Source organism: Trifolium pratense, linkage group LG2 (genome assembly GCF_020283565.1).
Source record: "Trifolium pratense cultivar HEN17-A07 linkage group LG2, ARS_RC_1.1, whole genome shotgun sequence".
In the NCBI taxonomy this organism is placed as follows: Eukaryota; Viridiplantae; Streptophyta; class Magnoliopsida; order Fabales; family Fabaceae; genus Trifolium; species Trifolium pratense.
In genome coordinates, this window is record NC_060060.1 from 67,420,222 (window position 1) to 67,435,619 (window position 15,398).

The 15,398-nt window shown below is 42.5% G+C and overlaps 1 protein-coding gene across 1 annotated transcript; it reads right to left on the reverse strand.

The window, feature by feature from the left end:
* Nucleotides 1-4,535: 4,535 nt before the first annotated feature.
* Nucleotides 4,536-5,267, reverse strand: LOC123905275. The gene has a single exon (XM_045954889.1). It carries the CDS (start codon nt 5,265-5,267, stop codon nt 4,536-4,538), a length of 732 nt encoding a protein of 243 aa, XP_045810845.1.
* Between the last annotated feature and the right edge of the window lie 10,131 nt (nt 5,268-15,398).

The window sequence follows — 15,398 nt, forward strand, 5'->3', positions numbered from 1 at the left end:
GTATTATACTCATAAAGGCCAAGTTGCGACACTGCATGGAGACATTGAAGCTGCAAGGAGAGTCTTCAACGCGTCCTCCAAAGGAAATGAATATATCGGGCAGCTCCCCGAGTCCAAGAAGTCCAAGGCAACAACTTCCCTGCCCTTGCCAGAAATCAGCTCCATCGACCTCGACAGCCGCTTTTCCAAACAGGAAAACAAAGATGAGAAGAAGCTCCGCAAGGAGAAGAAGGAAGACGACGAGGCAAGCCAAGAGCACCGTCGTCCGGTTCCAGACGGGGAGTTCGAGCTGATGCCCTTCGGAGAAGACCCGAGCAGGGCAGTGAAGATTGGGACTGGGCTCCCCGAACTTGCTAGGAAGCAACTTGAAGCCTGCTTGAAGGAAAATGCTGATCTGTTCGCCTGGCACGCCTCCGAGATGCCCGACTTGGACCCCAACATAGCATGTCACCAGCTGACTATTGATCCCACTGCACTTCCCATTGTACAACGTAGGCGTAGGCAGTCTCCTGAGAAATCGGAGGCTGCAGAAAAATGTGTAAAAGACCTCCTAGAGGCAAATTTTATTTCGGAGGCCAGGTATACAACCTGGCTGTCCAACGTTGTACTCGTCAAAAAATCTAATGGAAAGTGGAGGATGTGTTGCGACTATACCGATCTTAACAGGGCTTGCCCTAAAGACTCTTATCCCTTACCTTGCATTGATAGACTTGTTGATAATTCTTCTGGCTTTAAATTATTGTCTTTTATGGATGCTTATTCAGGTTATAACCAAATTCCAATGGCAGTAGCAGATAGAGAAAAAACAGCTTTCATGACCGAGTCGAGCAACTATTACTACAACGTAATGCCCTTCGGTCTCAAAAATGCAGGAGCTACATACCAGCGAATGATGAACAAAGTCTTCCGAGGACAAATAGGAGACATGCTCGAGGTATACATGGACGACATGATCGTAAAATCCCCCGAGGAACTCGACCATGTCGTGCACCTTCGAAAGGTGTTCGAGCAGGCCAGGAAATACAACATGAGATTCAACCCAGAGAAGTGCACCTTCGGGGTCCGAGCAGGTAAATTCCTGGGGTTTTACCTAACCGAGCGAGGAATTGAAGCCAACCCTGACAAGTGCAGAGCTTTTGCCGAGCTCCCCACTCCGAGCGATAAGAAGTCCATACAAACTCTTAATGGAATGCTAACATCGCTTTCCAGATTTGTATCTAAATCAGCACAACATGCACTCCCCTTTTTCAAACTACTAAAGAAAGAAGCAGTCTTCGAATGGACAGATGAATGCGAGCAAGCTCTCCAACATCTGAAAAAGGCATTATCAGAACCACCTGTCCTCTCACGACCAAGTGACGAGGAGGTATTATACTTGTACCTTTCCGTCGCCTCAGAGGCTGTAAGTGCAGCTCTTATTCGTGAGACAAACGAAGGGCAGAAACCAGTATACTTTACAAGCAAAGCCTTGCAGGGTCCTGAGCTAAGATACCAACAAATTGAAAAAATAGCCCTTGCACTAGTCTATGCTGCGAGGAGACTAAGACATTATTTCTTGGCCCATACAATTGTGGTCCGAACAGACCAACCAATCAAGTCTTTGCTTGGCCGACCAGATATGGCGGGCAGGATGCTCAAATGGTCCCTCGAACTCTCAGAATTCGACATCCGTTACGAGAGCAGAAAAGCTCTAAAAGCCCAAGTCCTAGCTGACTTCGTCGCAGAGATGACGAGCTCCTCCCCTACAGTGGACGGAGCAGATAAATGGACAATCTTTGTAGACGGAGCATCAAGCGCTACAGGAGCAGGTGCAGGCATCATCCTTGAAAATGAGAATGGCTTACTAATCGAGGTCTCCCTAGCACTATCCTTCCCAACTTCAAACAACCAAGCAGAGTATGAAGCATTCCTCGCTGGACTACGTTTGGCCGAGGACTTGCAAGCCAAGGAGATAAAAATATACACAGATTCGCAACTGGTCGCCTCACAGGTGCTAGGAGAATATCAGACCAAGAATGATAACCTCTCTGAATACCTAGTGCTAGTAAAGGAAAAAATCACCAAGTTCAACTCTGTTGAAATATTACATGTTCCCCGCGAGCATAACAAAAGGGCAGATATCCTGTCCAAGCTGGCAAGCACAAAAAGGAAGGGCGGAAACAAATCTGTCATCCAAGAGATACTCCCTCGTCCAAGCATAGAAAAACCAAGCAAGGTTGTGGACATAAATGTCATTGGCGACAAAGACTGCTGGATGACTCTAGTATACAACTTCCTCGAGCACGGAACTCTCCCTGACGACCAGAAACAAGCAGCTATAGTCAGACGAAGAGCCTGCTCCTATGTCATCCTTGATGGAAAATTATACAGGAGAGGATTCTCCATTCCTCTCCTAAAATGTGTGGACGAGGACACAGCAGATTACATCCTGCGCGAAGTCCATGAGGGCATTAACGCCCAACACCTGGGAGGAAGGTCACTTGCCAGGAAAGCTCTACGAGCAGGGTACTATTGGCCTACTATGCAACAGGACGCCAAAGACCACGTAAAAAAATGTGACAAATGCCAAAGGCATGGGGATATGCACTTAGCTCCCCCTCGAGAACTAAAGTCTTTGTCTTCCCCCTGGCCCTTCGCCTGGTGGGGCATGGACTTACTTGGTCCTTTTACCAAAGGACTTTATCAAAACCGTTACTTAATAGTAGCAGTGGACTACTTCACAAAGTGGGTGGAAGCCGAACCCCTCTCCGACATAACGTCACTCAGAATCCTGCGCTTCTTCAAAAGAAATGTGCTAGCTAGATTCGGAATACCACAGGTGGTAGTCACAGACAATGGAACACAGTTTACAGACAAAGATTTTCAAGCATTCCTTGTTGCCCTGGGCACCAAGCAGCACTTCACATCGGTCGAGCACCCCCAAACCAACGGGCAAGCTGAAGCAGCCAACAGAGTAATCCTAAGAGGGTTACGAAGAAGACTTGACCAAAACAAAAAGAAATGGGTCGAAGAGCTTGACAATGTACTCTGGGCCTATCGAACAACCCCTCACTCCACAACTGGAGAGACCCCCTTCCGAATGGTATATGGAACGGAGGCAGTTATCCCCGTAGAGATTGGGGAACCATCTCGTCGGACTGAGCAACCTTTAGACGAGGAACAGAATGACGAAGCACTTCGAGAGGAGCTTGACCTCGTCGAAGAAATTCGAACAGGAGCTTCCTTAAAGGAGGCCACCCTGAAGCAGAAAATAGCTGCCCGTCATGACACCAAAGTCATCAAAAGGGAATTCGAGGTGGGCAGCCTCGTCCTAAGACGCAACGCAGACTCCCAGGATGGCAAACTTGCACCCAATTGGGAAGGACCATACCGCGTCATTGACAAAACAGAAAATGGTGCATACTATCTCGAGGACCTTCGAGGAAAGAAACTTCCTCGACCTTGGAATGCCCAGAAATTGAAACAATATTACAGCTAAGTTATTGCCACACTAAAAGGCTGCTCGCACTTCAGAACACAACGAAGCGAGCACCTTAAACAACGGAGGGCACCATGGCACACGTGCTCATCTAAAACCATAGCAGGGGAACTAATTCACCATAAGGGAAATGGAACTCCTGCTAGACGAGGATAACTCTCGAAACGAGCCCATCGTCCCCGTGCCACGACCTAGCACCCAGCTCGCGATGGGAGGTTCAGGTTGCGAAGAAGGGTACACTAGCGTGCTTGTATTCGCGTAACTTAGAAACAACTCTAAGTGCTTATACAGTTCCCTAAACTGTTTAAGTCAAAACAGAGGAGACTACCCTCAATAAAACATGCTCAGTATCAAGCAGGGGAAACCTCCCCGGCAAAATAACAACGAGCGCAGCATTCATACATGCAAAAATATGATAAGTATACAAAACAGGCATAAAAATAAACAGGCAAAACTTAGCACACCAACTTGCTCGAATGAGCATACCAGCATGCCCAGACGAGCACCTCAATAACGGGGAGGTAACATCCCCGGCACGAAGTTTAAACAACAAAATTCGTTAAGTTAAAAATAGGGACAAGCTCCCCGGCTCAGATTTTGAGCAAGAAATTAGCATAAAATTTGGCTAAGTTAAAAAGACGGGGAGGCTCCCCGGTTGAAATTTTAAACAACGAAATTTCTCCAAAATTTTCTAAGTTAAAAAGACGGGGAGGCTCCCCGGTTGAAATTTTAAACAACGAAATTTCTCCAAAATTTTCTAAGTTAAAAAGACGGGGAGGCTCCCCGGTTGAAATTTTAAACAACGAAATTTTGTAAAATTTTCTAAGTTAAAAAAGGAGGAAACATACACGCGAGCAGAAAATGTAAACATACATGCGAGCAGATATAGACGAGCAGTTATAAACAAGCATGGATAAATAAAACGGGCACCTGCCCGGAATTGTCATAAAAATCATACGGGGACAAAAGCCCACTTGTTCCAATATTACAAACCATGGCTCAAAGGCCCCAAAATTCAAAAAGACAAAATAAATTACAATAGAAAGGCCGGGGACATCTACTCCTCGCACCTATCCTCCTGCTCGTGCCCGTCGCCTTGCTCGTCTTCATGACCCTCCTCGAATGCCACGTCAACATCATCCTCTTCTTCATCAGAGTCGGCCAGACCAGCCGGGATAACAATCTGCCCATCCTTGACCTGCCCGTTCACATGCATTCCCCGGGTCACCAATTCCACGTCAGGATTAAGGCACTGGATTTGCTGCACGGCATTCCCAAAGGCATACTCAGTGCCCTCTACAAGGTCATGGGACAGCTGAGCTATCACCTTGACCAAGTCTGCTCGGCTGGTCAACCCTTCGGCAGCCTTGTGCTCATTCTCGCCCGGCGCCATAGCAGCAGTGAGCCTTTCAATCTCAACCCGAGCAGCTTCCAACTCCTCTCCCCTTTTACGGTGCTCATCCAGCTGGTCACCCCAGTGTTGTTGCTTCTCCTTGAGGTCATCCACAACAATTTTGAGCTGGTTGATCCGACCTTTGGCCCGCTCGTGCCTGGCCTGGGCAGTGTTCAGCTGCTCAACTAAGGATTCCCGCTCGTTACCAAGGACAAGGGAGCTCGGAACCATCCGCACCATAGCAGCCATGTCACGAGCATGCTGCTGCTTACGGACCTCAGGCTCTTGGTTGAGAATAGCAGCCCTTTCAGATTCAAAGACCTCCGGAGGATACTTCTCAAAAAATTTGTCCACGGTAAAGCACCGAGGAACAGGAAACTTGCTGCATGCACCCATGCCCGCCTCCTCAACCGGGGAATCTTCTTCTCTTGTCCTCTTCGCTGGAGGAGGCCGGGGAGCTGAAGAAGGGGTGCCCGCCGAGGTCCCAATAACCTGCACGGAAGGGGTCCCCGGTCTCACTTCCTGGGATGCTCTGGTAACAATCTTCTTTTTTCCTCGGCCAGACCTGCTCGCCTTCTCATCCTGCTTGGCCTTCAACATGCGCTCGGCAATAGTTTCCATTTCGTCTGCAAATAAATGACGAGCACGTTAGTAAAGGACGAGGAATACACACAACAATAACATAAATTTTTCTAAGTTAAAAAGAAAGGAAGCAATACCCAAGCACAGTTTAACCTCCCCGGCATTTTTGCACTTAAGGAGGGTCCTAGTATTAATAAAACGAGGAGAGGCCTTAGGCTCCCCGTGTTCATCTCTTATTGTAACTCCCTTACGAGTCGTCCAGACCCCGGGAGTAAAACCGGCCACAAAGGTCTTCAAACTCTCGAAGGCAGCCATGTCCTCGGGAGACAAATCTGCGTCCCCGGTTGTATATTCCTTAGGCTCCTTCTGGAAGTGGGTGTACGACCAGCTTAACGGGAACTTGGGAACTGTCCGAACTATAACTTGCCCGCTGGCATCCTTACGAGCAACACCTTGCTCGTCCCTATCTTCCTCCAGCTCCAGTAAACTCTCCCGGGCAGATGGAGACTCTGGCCGGACGACATAGTACCTCTCCTTGAAATCCTTAACGGAATCCACAAACATTTTGAAAAGTTTAACATCCTCGTGATGCTTCAACGAAACCCAATTTTGACGAGGTGCTCGTCCTACTTCCTTCGTCGGCTTGCGCTGAATTTTAAAGATCCTAAAGAAAAGGGGAAGGCTGGGACGAACACCTTTGTACACGCAGAGACGCTCGAACCCCATTATAAATGACCAAGAGTTCGGGTGCAGCTGTGAAGGAGCCACTTGTAAGGCTTTAAGAACACTTGCCGCAAAAGGGCTGAACGGCAGCCTAAGCCCCATCTCCTTGAAGACGAACTCATACATAGCAAAATCATGCCCGGCAAAAGAGGAGCACACCCGTTCATCCTCCCCGGGTAAACGGATCGACCAGTGTTGGGGCTCGTTCGCTCTCCTCTGCTCGACCGTGGTATATAATCTTGGATCCTTGGAAGTAAGCGCCGAAGCTATTCCCCGGGGCTCAGGAGCAACCCAATCCAATGCAGGGTCAGTTATACAGTCGACCAGCGTATACTTCTCCGCACCCTGGCTTTCCACAACCTCCTCGGATTCTGACATTTTAAAACCTGAAATGCAGTAAAAACAAAGTGAATTCGATGACCAAATCCACCCTTTCACCGCAATTCAAGTGAAAGGGCGCAAGATAGGACGAGGACGCTGTCCCCGACCAAAGCCCTTTTCAAATGGCAATTAAAAGCAAACCGAGGAGGGTAAGCCAGGCAAAACGGGGAGGTAAGCTCCCCGGCACTAAGGTTGTATAACGAAATTTCCTCAAAACTTCTAAAGACGGGGAAGTAAGCTCCCCGGTTGAAATTTAAACAACAAATTTCATGAAAAAATGTTCTAAGTTGAAAAAAGGGGAGACAAGCTCTCCAGCATATTCAAACTATCTAAAGTTTGAAACGGGGAGATAGGCTCCCCGTATCTCAAATAAACTATCTAAAGTTTGAAACGGGGAGATAGGCTCCCCGTCGCTAGTCATCTAACCTAAAGTTTAAAACGGGGAGATAGGCTCCCCGGCACTAAATTCATATGGTGCCCGGCACATTCATCTTAATGTTCATAAATTCATGGAATCTTCATGTAAAAACGCCCAAAACTGGGCAGGGACAACAAAAAATGGATCTAAAGAGCAAAATTTGAAAGAATTACCTTGAATATGAAGGAGATCTGAAGAACGATTTGACTAGTAAGTTGAAACTTCAGAGAAAATCACAATTGAAGAGAGAGAGTGAAAAGTAAAAATGAAATTCACTCTCCTCTATTATATAGACCAAGCCAGGAAAGTGAAGCGACGCTTTGATCCAATGGTCCTTACACTCCCTCGTAAAAATCAAAGCAGTAAATGCACCCTTTCACATCCCCAATGAAAAAGGATGCTCGAATTTCACTCGAGCAAGTCCTCAAGCAAAAGGCTGCGCTTTACAGAAAACCTGCTCGTTGCTAACTTCTTCGTCATGGCAACGAGCAACAGTCCTTTCTTGAAAATCATCTCCTCGTCATCGTTACGAGCAACGACACTTCTCGTTGTTATCTCTTCGCTATAGCAACGAGCAACTATCCCATCTTGTGCAACATCTCCTCGGAGGAGATACGAGCAACACATACTTCCTCGTAACCATACTTACGAACAAGATATTAAACATCCTCGAAAAAATCGATTCGAGCAAAACATTGCAGATACTTGCTACGAGCAAGGCTTTGACGAGCAACTTCCTCGTCCACTTTTGTTCAAGAGAGGTTGCAAGGAGATTTCCTTCTGCACTTGGGCACACATCTAAAGTCATCACTCCTATGCCTAGGAGCAACGACTTGGGGGGCTCCTGTTCTGGACTAGACTAATGCTAGTCCACCTAGACCCTCACAAAGTCCACATGGCTTGCCCAACCACCTCCATATCAGCATGGCACAACCTCTCCACCAAGATAGGGTAAAATTACTACTCTGCCCACTATCTAAGGGTAATATCTTGGCAGTCCCTCTTAATGGGCCTTGGCTAGTCCAGCCCACTAAGAGGACCTTTGGCCCAGAGCTGGGGGCTATAAATACTCTCCCTTTTGGGAGAGCAAGGTAGACACTATTCATTATTGCAATTACTCTCTCTCTCTAACTTCTCTCTAGTATCTCTTTTGCTCTCTACCCTTACTGACTTAGGCATCGGAGCACCTGCAGGTACAACCCCCCCCTCCGTGGATCATCTGCTCGGACTTGCTGCCTACCACCTGCTCAACGGACTTCCAGCTGGCCTTCTACCTGTTCTGATCAACAGTTAAGATCACAAATGCATCTCATACACATGAATATATATAGCATGAGTAGTGATGGTTACAACTATCAAAGAGTCACCACTACTAGGTGCTTAATCAATGATTAAACACTCCACTAAGCACTAAGTGCTTCCACTAATAACAATGACAATTCACTCATGTAACTCTTCACTTACATTAGATAATTTCCACTACTTTATCATATTCCACTAACATAAAATCAAATCAGCACATTAACTAACATACTCCCCCTTAATGTGCTGCTCTTTAACTCCCATTGCTTCTCTAAGTTGCTGAAATCTTCCTCTTGGTAGTGCTTTAGTAAAGATGTCTGCAAGCTGCTCTTGTGAACTGCAGAAAATCAACTGCACATCTCCTTCTTCAATCACACTTCGAATGAAGTGATGCTTTATGTTAATGTGTCTGGTCCGGCTATGAAAAACAGGATTCTTTGCCATGGCAATAGCTGATTTGTTGTCACAATGAAGCTGGAGACTTACCTCTTGCTTCTCTCCAATATCTTCCAATATTCTTCTCAACCAAAGTGATTGTTGTGTAGCCAAACCAGCTGCTAAATACTCAGCTTCAGCTGAAGATTGCGCCACAGTATCTTGCTTCTTTGAGCACCAAGAGATCACACCTGAACCAAGGTTGAATACATAACCTGAAGTGCTCTTCATATCATCAACACTTCCAGCCCAATCACTATCACAGTAGCCTTTAGCTTCAAATTTAGAATTTTTCTCAAATCTGATTCCATACTCCATGGTTCCCATGACATACCTTAGAACTCTTTTTGATGCACCAAGATGTAAATGACTTGGTTTGCTCATGAATCTTGAGAGTAAACTAGCAGCAAACATTAAATCAGGCCTTGAAGCTGTAAGATAAAACAAGCTTCCAACCAAACTTCTATACATGCTTGCATCTATTAATCTTCCACCATCTTCCTTCTTTAATTTTTCATTCACCACTAAAGGAATATCAACAGGTTTGCAGCCATACATGCCAAACTTTTTCAAAATATTTTCAGCATACCTCTTTTGACAAATAAAAACTCCATACTCATCTTGGTAAACCTGAATGCCAAGAAAATGATGCAGCAAGCCAAGATCACTCATCTCATATTTTTTCATCATCTCTATTTTAAAATTTTCAACCATTTTCTTGTTGTTACCAGTATACACCAAATCATCAACATAAAGGGCAACAAGAAGGATATCATCTTTACCTTGATGTTTCACATACAAGGTAGGTTCACTTTGACTTCTTTGAAATCCTTGCTGAACGAAGTAGCTGTCAATTTCACTATACCACGCTCTAGGGGCTTGTTTCAACCCATAGAGAGCTTTCTTCAACCTGTAAACTTTTTCCTCTTGGCCTTTAGACACAAAGCCTTGAGGTTGCTGCACATACACCTCTTCCTTTAGTTCTCCATTCAAGAAAGCTGACTTCACATCAAGTTGGTACAAATTCCAACCTTTTTGAGCTGCTAACGCAATGATTGTTCTTACAGTGTCCAATCGTGCAACCGGAGCAAAAGTCTCACTATAATCAATTCCAGGTTGTTGTGCATAGCCTTTGACTACTAATCTAGCCTTGGCTCTTTGGATTGAACCATCAGGATTATGTTTCAATTTGTACACTCACTTTACTCCAATAGCTTCTTTGTCATTTGGCTTTTCAACTAGCTGCCATGTTTTGTTCTTCTCAATTGCATCTATTTCTTCTTGCATCGCATTCCTCCAAACATCTTCTTTGATTGCTTCATCAAAATTTTCTGGTTCTACAACACAATAGTTGCACCTTGCATAAATATCACTCAAGTCTTTCAATTTTATTGGAGTTGAGCTCGGAGATGATGAACTTGAAATTGGTGAACTTGGAGATGATGAAGAACTTGGTGTACATGGGGCTGGTTGCTCATTTTCAGTTGCTGAATTTTGTTGTAATAAAATTGCAGGGACTGTTTTCTCCTCCGTTTTGTCTTCTTCCCAATTCCAAGAAGCATTCTCATCAAATACAACATCCCGGCTAATGATCACTTTGTTTGTCTTCATGTTGTAAAGTCTATAGCCCTTTGACATGGAACTATAGCCAATAAAGACACATCTTTCACTTGTTTCTTCCAGCTTTGTCCTCTTTTGTTTAGGAATTTGAGCATAGCAAACACACCCAAAAACTTTAAGGTGGTTCACCGAAGGTGTTCTTCCACTCCAAGCTTCAAATGGAGTCTTATTCCATACAGCCTTTGTTGGACATCTATTCAGCAAATACACAGCAGTATTAACAGCCTCGGGCCAAAAGGTTTTAGGTAAACCTTTCTCAAACAGCATAGACTTCGCCATCTCCATCACAGTTTGATTCTTTCTTTCAGATACACCATTTTGCTGAGGTGTATAGCCAACAGTGAGCTGTCTTTCAACACCTTCATCTTCACAAAATTTGTGAAATTCATTTGAGGTGTACTCCTTCCCCCTGTCACTTCTCAACACTTTTATAAACCTACCACTTTGTTTCTCAACAAAAGCTTTAAACTTCTTAAAAATTCCAAAAACTTCAGATTTTTGTCTCATAAAATATACCCATGTCATGCGGGTAAAATCATCAATAAACAAGATAAAGTACCTATTTTTGGCATGGGACAAAGTATTCATAGGGCCACACACATCTGTATGTACAAGTTCCAACACTTGTTTAGCTCTCCATGCTCCTCCCTTTGGAAATGGTTGGCGGTGTTGTTTGCCAAGCATACATCCTTCACACACACCAGATTTTTCTTCAATTATTGGCAGCCCATACACCATCTTCTTTTGATAAAGCAACTTGAGACTATTGTAGTTCAAGTGCCCAAGTCTTTTGTGCCACAAACAAGAGTCATTATCTTCTCTAGCCATCATGCTGAAATTTTTCTCGTAATTAAGAGAAAGTGGAAAACTTCTATTGCTGGTCATTTTTACAACATCAACATTTCTTCTCTTTGAATCAAAAATTCTGCACTCTAGATTCTCAAAATTTAGAGAATAGCCATGCTCCAAAAGCTGTCCAATGCTTAGCAAGTTCTCATCTAACTCCGGCACATAAAGAGTGTCATGAATGACTTTGCTTCCTTGCTTTGTTGTAACTCCAATGCTGCCTTTGCCTTTTACTTCAACATGTTCTCCATTGCCCAATTTAACTTTTGAGCCAAATGAAGAATCAATGTTGATAAAAGCTTCTTTCTTTCCGGTCATATGATTGCTACAACCGCTGTCCAAATACCACACATTTTTATCTTCTTGAAATGCCTTTTGACAAGCAAAGAATAAATTACCTTCATCATTTTCTCCTTCTGCAAATGAAGCATGCTGCTAATTGCCAAAACGACAATCTTTTTTAATGTGCCCGAATCTCTTGCAATTGTAACATTGTGATTTGCCCTTGTTCCAACAATCCTTCTCTGCATGAGTGTTACTTTTACAAATGTTGCACCATTTATTTGATGCTCCTTCATGCCATCTTCCATCATTCGCACCTCTTCCTCTACCTCGTGAGTTTCTGCCTCTACCTCGGCCTCTTCCAAATCTGCCACCTCTAGAAGACTCACCTCTATTTTGTGTTGGAGGCTTATTTTCACCATTGTTGGGCTGAATGTTGAGTTTAGATTGAAAGGCACTCTCAACTGATTTTTCAGAACGTCGTAACAACCTTTGCTCATAAGATCTCAAAGACCCCATCAACCCTTGAACTGACATAGTTGATAGGTCCTTAGTTTCTTCTATAACAGCCACCATAGGATCAAATTTTTCTGTCAAACTAATCAGAATTTTATCAACAATTCTGCGATCATCTATTGTATCTCCATGTGACTTCATTTGATTCACCAATTCAGAGAGTCTGTTGAAGTATTCATTCAAACTCTCATTCTCCTTCATTCTTTCATTTTCATAGTCTCTCTTAAGAGATTGAAGTTTCACAGTTCTCACCTTTGAGTCTCCTTTAAACTCTTGTTGTAGAATAGTCCATGCATCCTTTGATGTTTTTGCTCTCATAATCCTTGGGAAAATGGATAGAGAGACTCCTCTTTGAATCATCCCGAGAACTCCAGCATCTGTGATCTTCTTCTTCTTCAATTCTTCAAGTCGGGTGCTTGATTCTTCATCCTTTTCATTTGCTTTAGGTGCTGGTTCTTCATACCCCTTTTGGATGAACTCCAAGACATCCAAAGAGGTGAATAGAGTCTCCATTTTAACAGCCCAAAAATCATAATTCTCTCCTTCAAACAAAGGAACTTTAACATTGCTATAAACTGCGGAAGGGTTGGTTGTGGAAGCCATATTTTTTGTTGTTTTTGCTGCAGCTGCAAGGATCTGCAGCTCTGATACCACTCTGTTGGTGGTATTCTAGAGGTGGTATATATTATAAACTATATTGTTGCATAATTTAGAGTAGGAGAGTGTTTTTGGAGCTGAATATTCATGTATTTTTCTTATTTCAAATGCATCTCATACACATGAATATATATAGCATGAGTAGTGATGGTTACAACTATCAAAGAGTCACCACTACTAGGTGCTTAATCAATGATTAAACACTCCACTAAGCACTAAGTGCTTCCACTAATAACAATGACAATTCACTCATGTAACTCTTCACTTACATTAGATAATTTCCACTACTTTATCATATTTCACTAACATAAAATCAAATCAGCACATTAACTAACAGAAACATTTCTCAAATAAGTGTTTCAAAATTTTAGGGTTTCTTGGAGTATAGAACGTTTCGTGAGTCTCGAAAGCATTATTGGTTCGCGAGTCTCGGAAATTTTGAAAGAGTAAAGAAGGGTTTGTTAGATTTTGTAGTTTGTGAGTTTAGGGTTTCTTGAGAAACAGAGTAGAGAAGGAGTGCATGATTCAATGAGTTTCTTCGTGAGGGATTCACTGAGTTTAGGGTTTGTGAGGGATTCGACGAGTTTAGGGCTTGTGAGGGATTCAACAAAGCCTTGGATTCAATCGAATAGAGAAGGAGTACTAAAGAATGGGTTCTGAGAAGAATCCGAGTTTCTGAAATCTGGGAAGAATGGATTCAAGTTTCTGGAACCTAAAGAAGAATGGATTTGTGAGGAAGAATGTGTGTGTTCGTAAGAGAATAAATTTTTATTAAAATAATAAGAAATCACACCAAAACGGTTTTTCAGCATTGCCCAAAAGAATCAATAGGAAACTCTTATCGTATGTAGCACGGGTACTCCTAAAATGTGAGGTACCCGTACCGGGTACATACCAGTATCGGATACTCCATGGTACTCGTATGGTACGCACCGATTCCGTACCCATTTTTATTTGGTTGATTTATGATGATGAATACGGAAAAACAAATTGGCTATTGAAAAATCTCTTAAAATATTATAATTTTTTTCTTATATTTCAATTATCTATCATTCTTTATGAAAATAGTTGAGACGTGGACCAACAAAAATTAAATCTTCAAAGCATGATGATAATAATTCACTTAAAAATATTTTTTCTAATATTTTATATTAACGTATTCGTACCTTAAATTTTCTAAAAATGTCGTACCATGTACCAGTACCCGTACCGGATACCGGTACCGTACCCGTACCTAGGCAACATAGCTGTTCTCTTAACCTATATATGGTTTTGACCTGTTGCCTAATATTTGTAAAAAATCCATATGCTACTACATAGGGGTGGGCAAAAAAACCCAAAAACCAAACCGAACTGCCAAATTAGACGAACCAAACAAAAAAAAAACTGAACCATAACAAATGGTTTTAAAACTGAACTGAAATAGTTTGGTTCGGTTCATGATTATCAGTTTTGTTCAGTTCGGTTTGGTTTAATAGTTCAATTATTAATAGTTCAATTATTAATAGTTATGGTTTGGTTTAAAACCATAAAACTTAACCACTTTAACAGTTCGGTTTGGTTCAGTTCGAAAGACAAACAGTTCAGTTCGGTTCAGTTACTATGAATTTTGAAAACAGTTTGGTTCAATTCGGTTCGGTTTTCTTCCAAAACCGAACCATGCCCACCCCCTAACTGAAACGATATGAAAGCCGTTGTCTATGACTCCCTACAAGAACGGTTTTTTTAGCTCCCAAAAATTAGACGTTACGGTAGAGCTAAAATGTTGTAGTAAGATGAGAAAAATGCTCCTTCCAAGTCATGTCTAAGCCCAAACACAACCCCCACATCTCAGCATGTAGGGCATCACAAACTTCGATCTTGGTTTGAAGTAGTTAGATAGGAGGTGAGAGAATATCTTTAATAAAAAGTAATTTTGGCAGAAACACTACAAGAAAACAACAAGTTATTGGGGGCCAAAAACCCTCTATTGAAAGTGTGGAGCTATTTATAGACTGTCAAGTCTTCTTCTCCAAGCTAAGATTCCTAGAAATACGGCCACTAGCATCTTCTTCGGTGAGGTAGCGTGAGGATAGGGGTGATAACCTTGGCCTCCAAGCTATGGCGGTTATGGGAGGTTGATTTCTTCATCGTTAAGCTGGCAGTTGACATAGGGAAGGAGAAGATATTTCTGGTGACATAAGATCTATCCTTCTTGGCGTCACGTCGTTCCTATTGGTCACGCCCTGGCTTCTTCTTGCCTATTGGGTATTCAAAGTTTACTCAATTTGGGCCTATTTTCCTTCCTATACTAATTGGGCTTAATGGATATTTCTTTAAGCCCATTGCCCAGTCCATAACGGATTATGTGTTTTTATTAAATACCGTTAATATTGATCAATCTCAATGACATATCAAACGATTTTAGATTTTTGTAAAATTTAACATGGATGTATATGATATAAACTTTCAAACGACGGATTTTGCAAAATTTATTTGCGTTAAAGTGTTATTGAGCTTACACCGGTGTAATTTGATCCATTCCCATATATATATATATATATATATATATATATATATATATATATATATATATTAATGACATGGAAAATGTAACACCCAAACCCGTTAATTAATTAACTCTGCCTTTATAAAATCTTTTTATAAAATACGCAGCGAAAAATTGAAAATATGATTATAAAGCGCTGGTTTGAATACTACAAGCTTCATTCAAAGATAATACTAATACAATTAATTAGTAAAATGTTTGAATAAACAACACAAAT

What these genes read in the sequence shown, in the direction of transcription:
- LOC123905275 (XM_045954889.1), bottom strand. Translation starts at nt 5,267, where the DNA reads ATGGGTGCATGCAGCAAGTTTCCTGTTCCTCGGTGCTTTACCGTGGAC.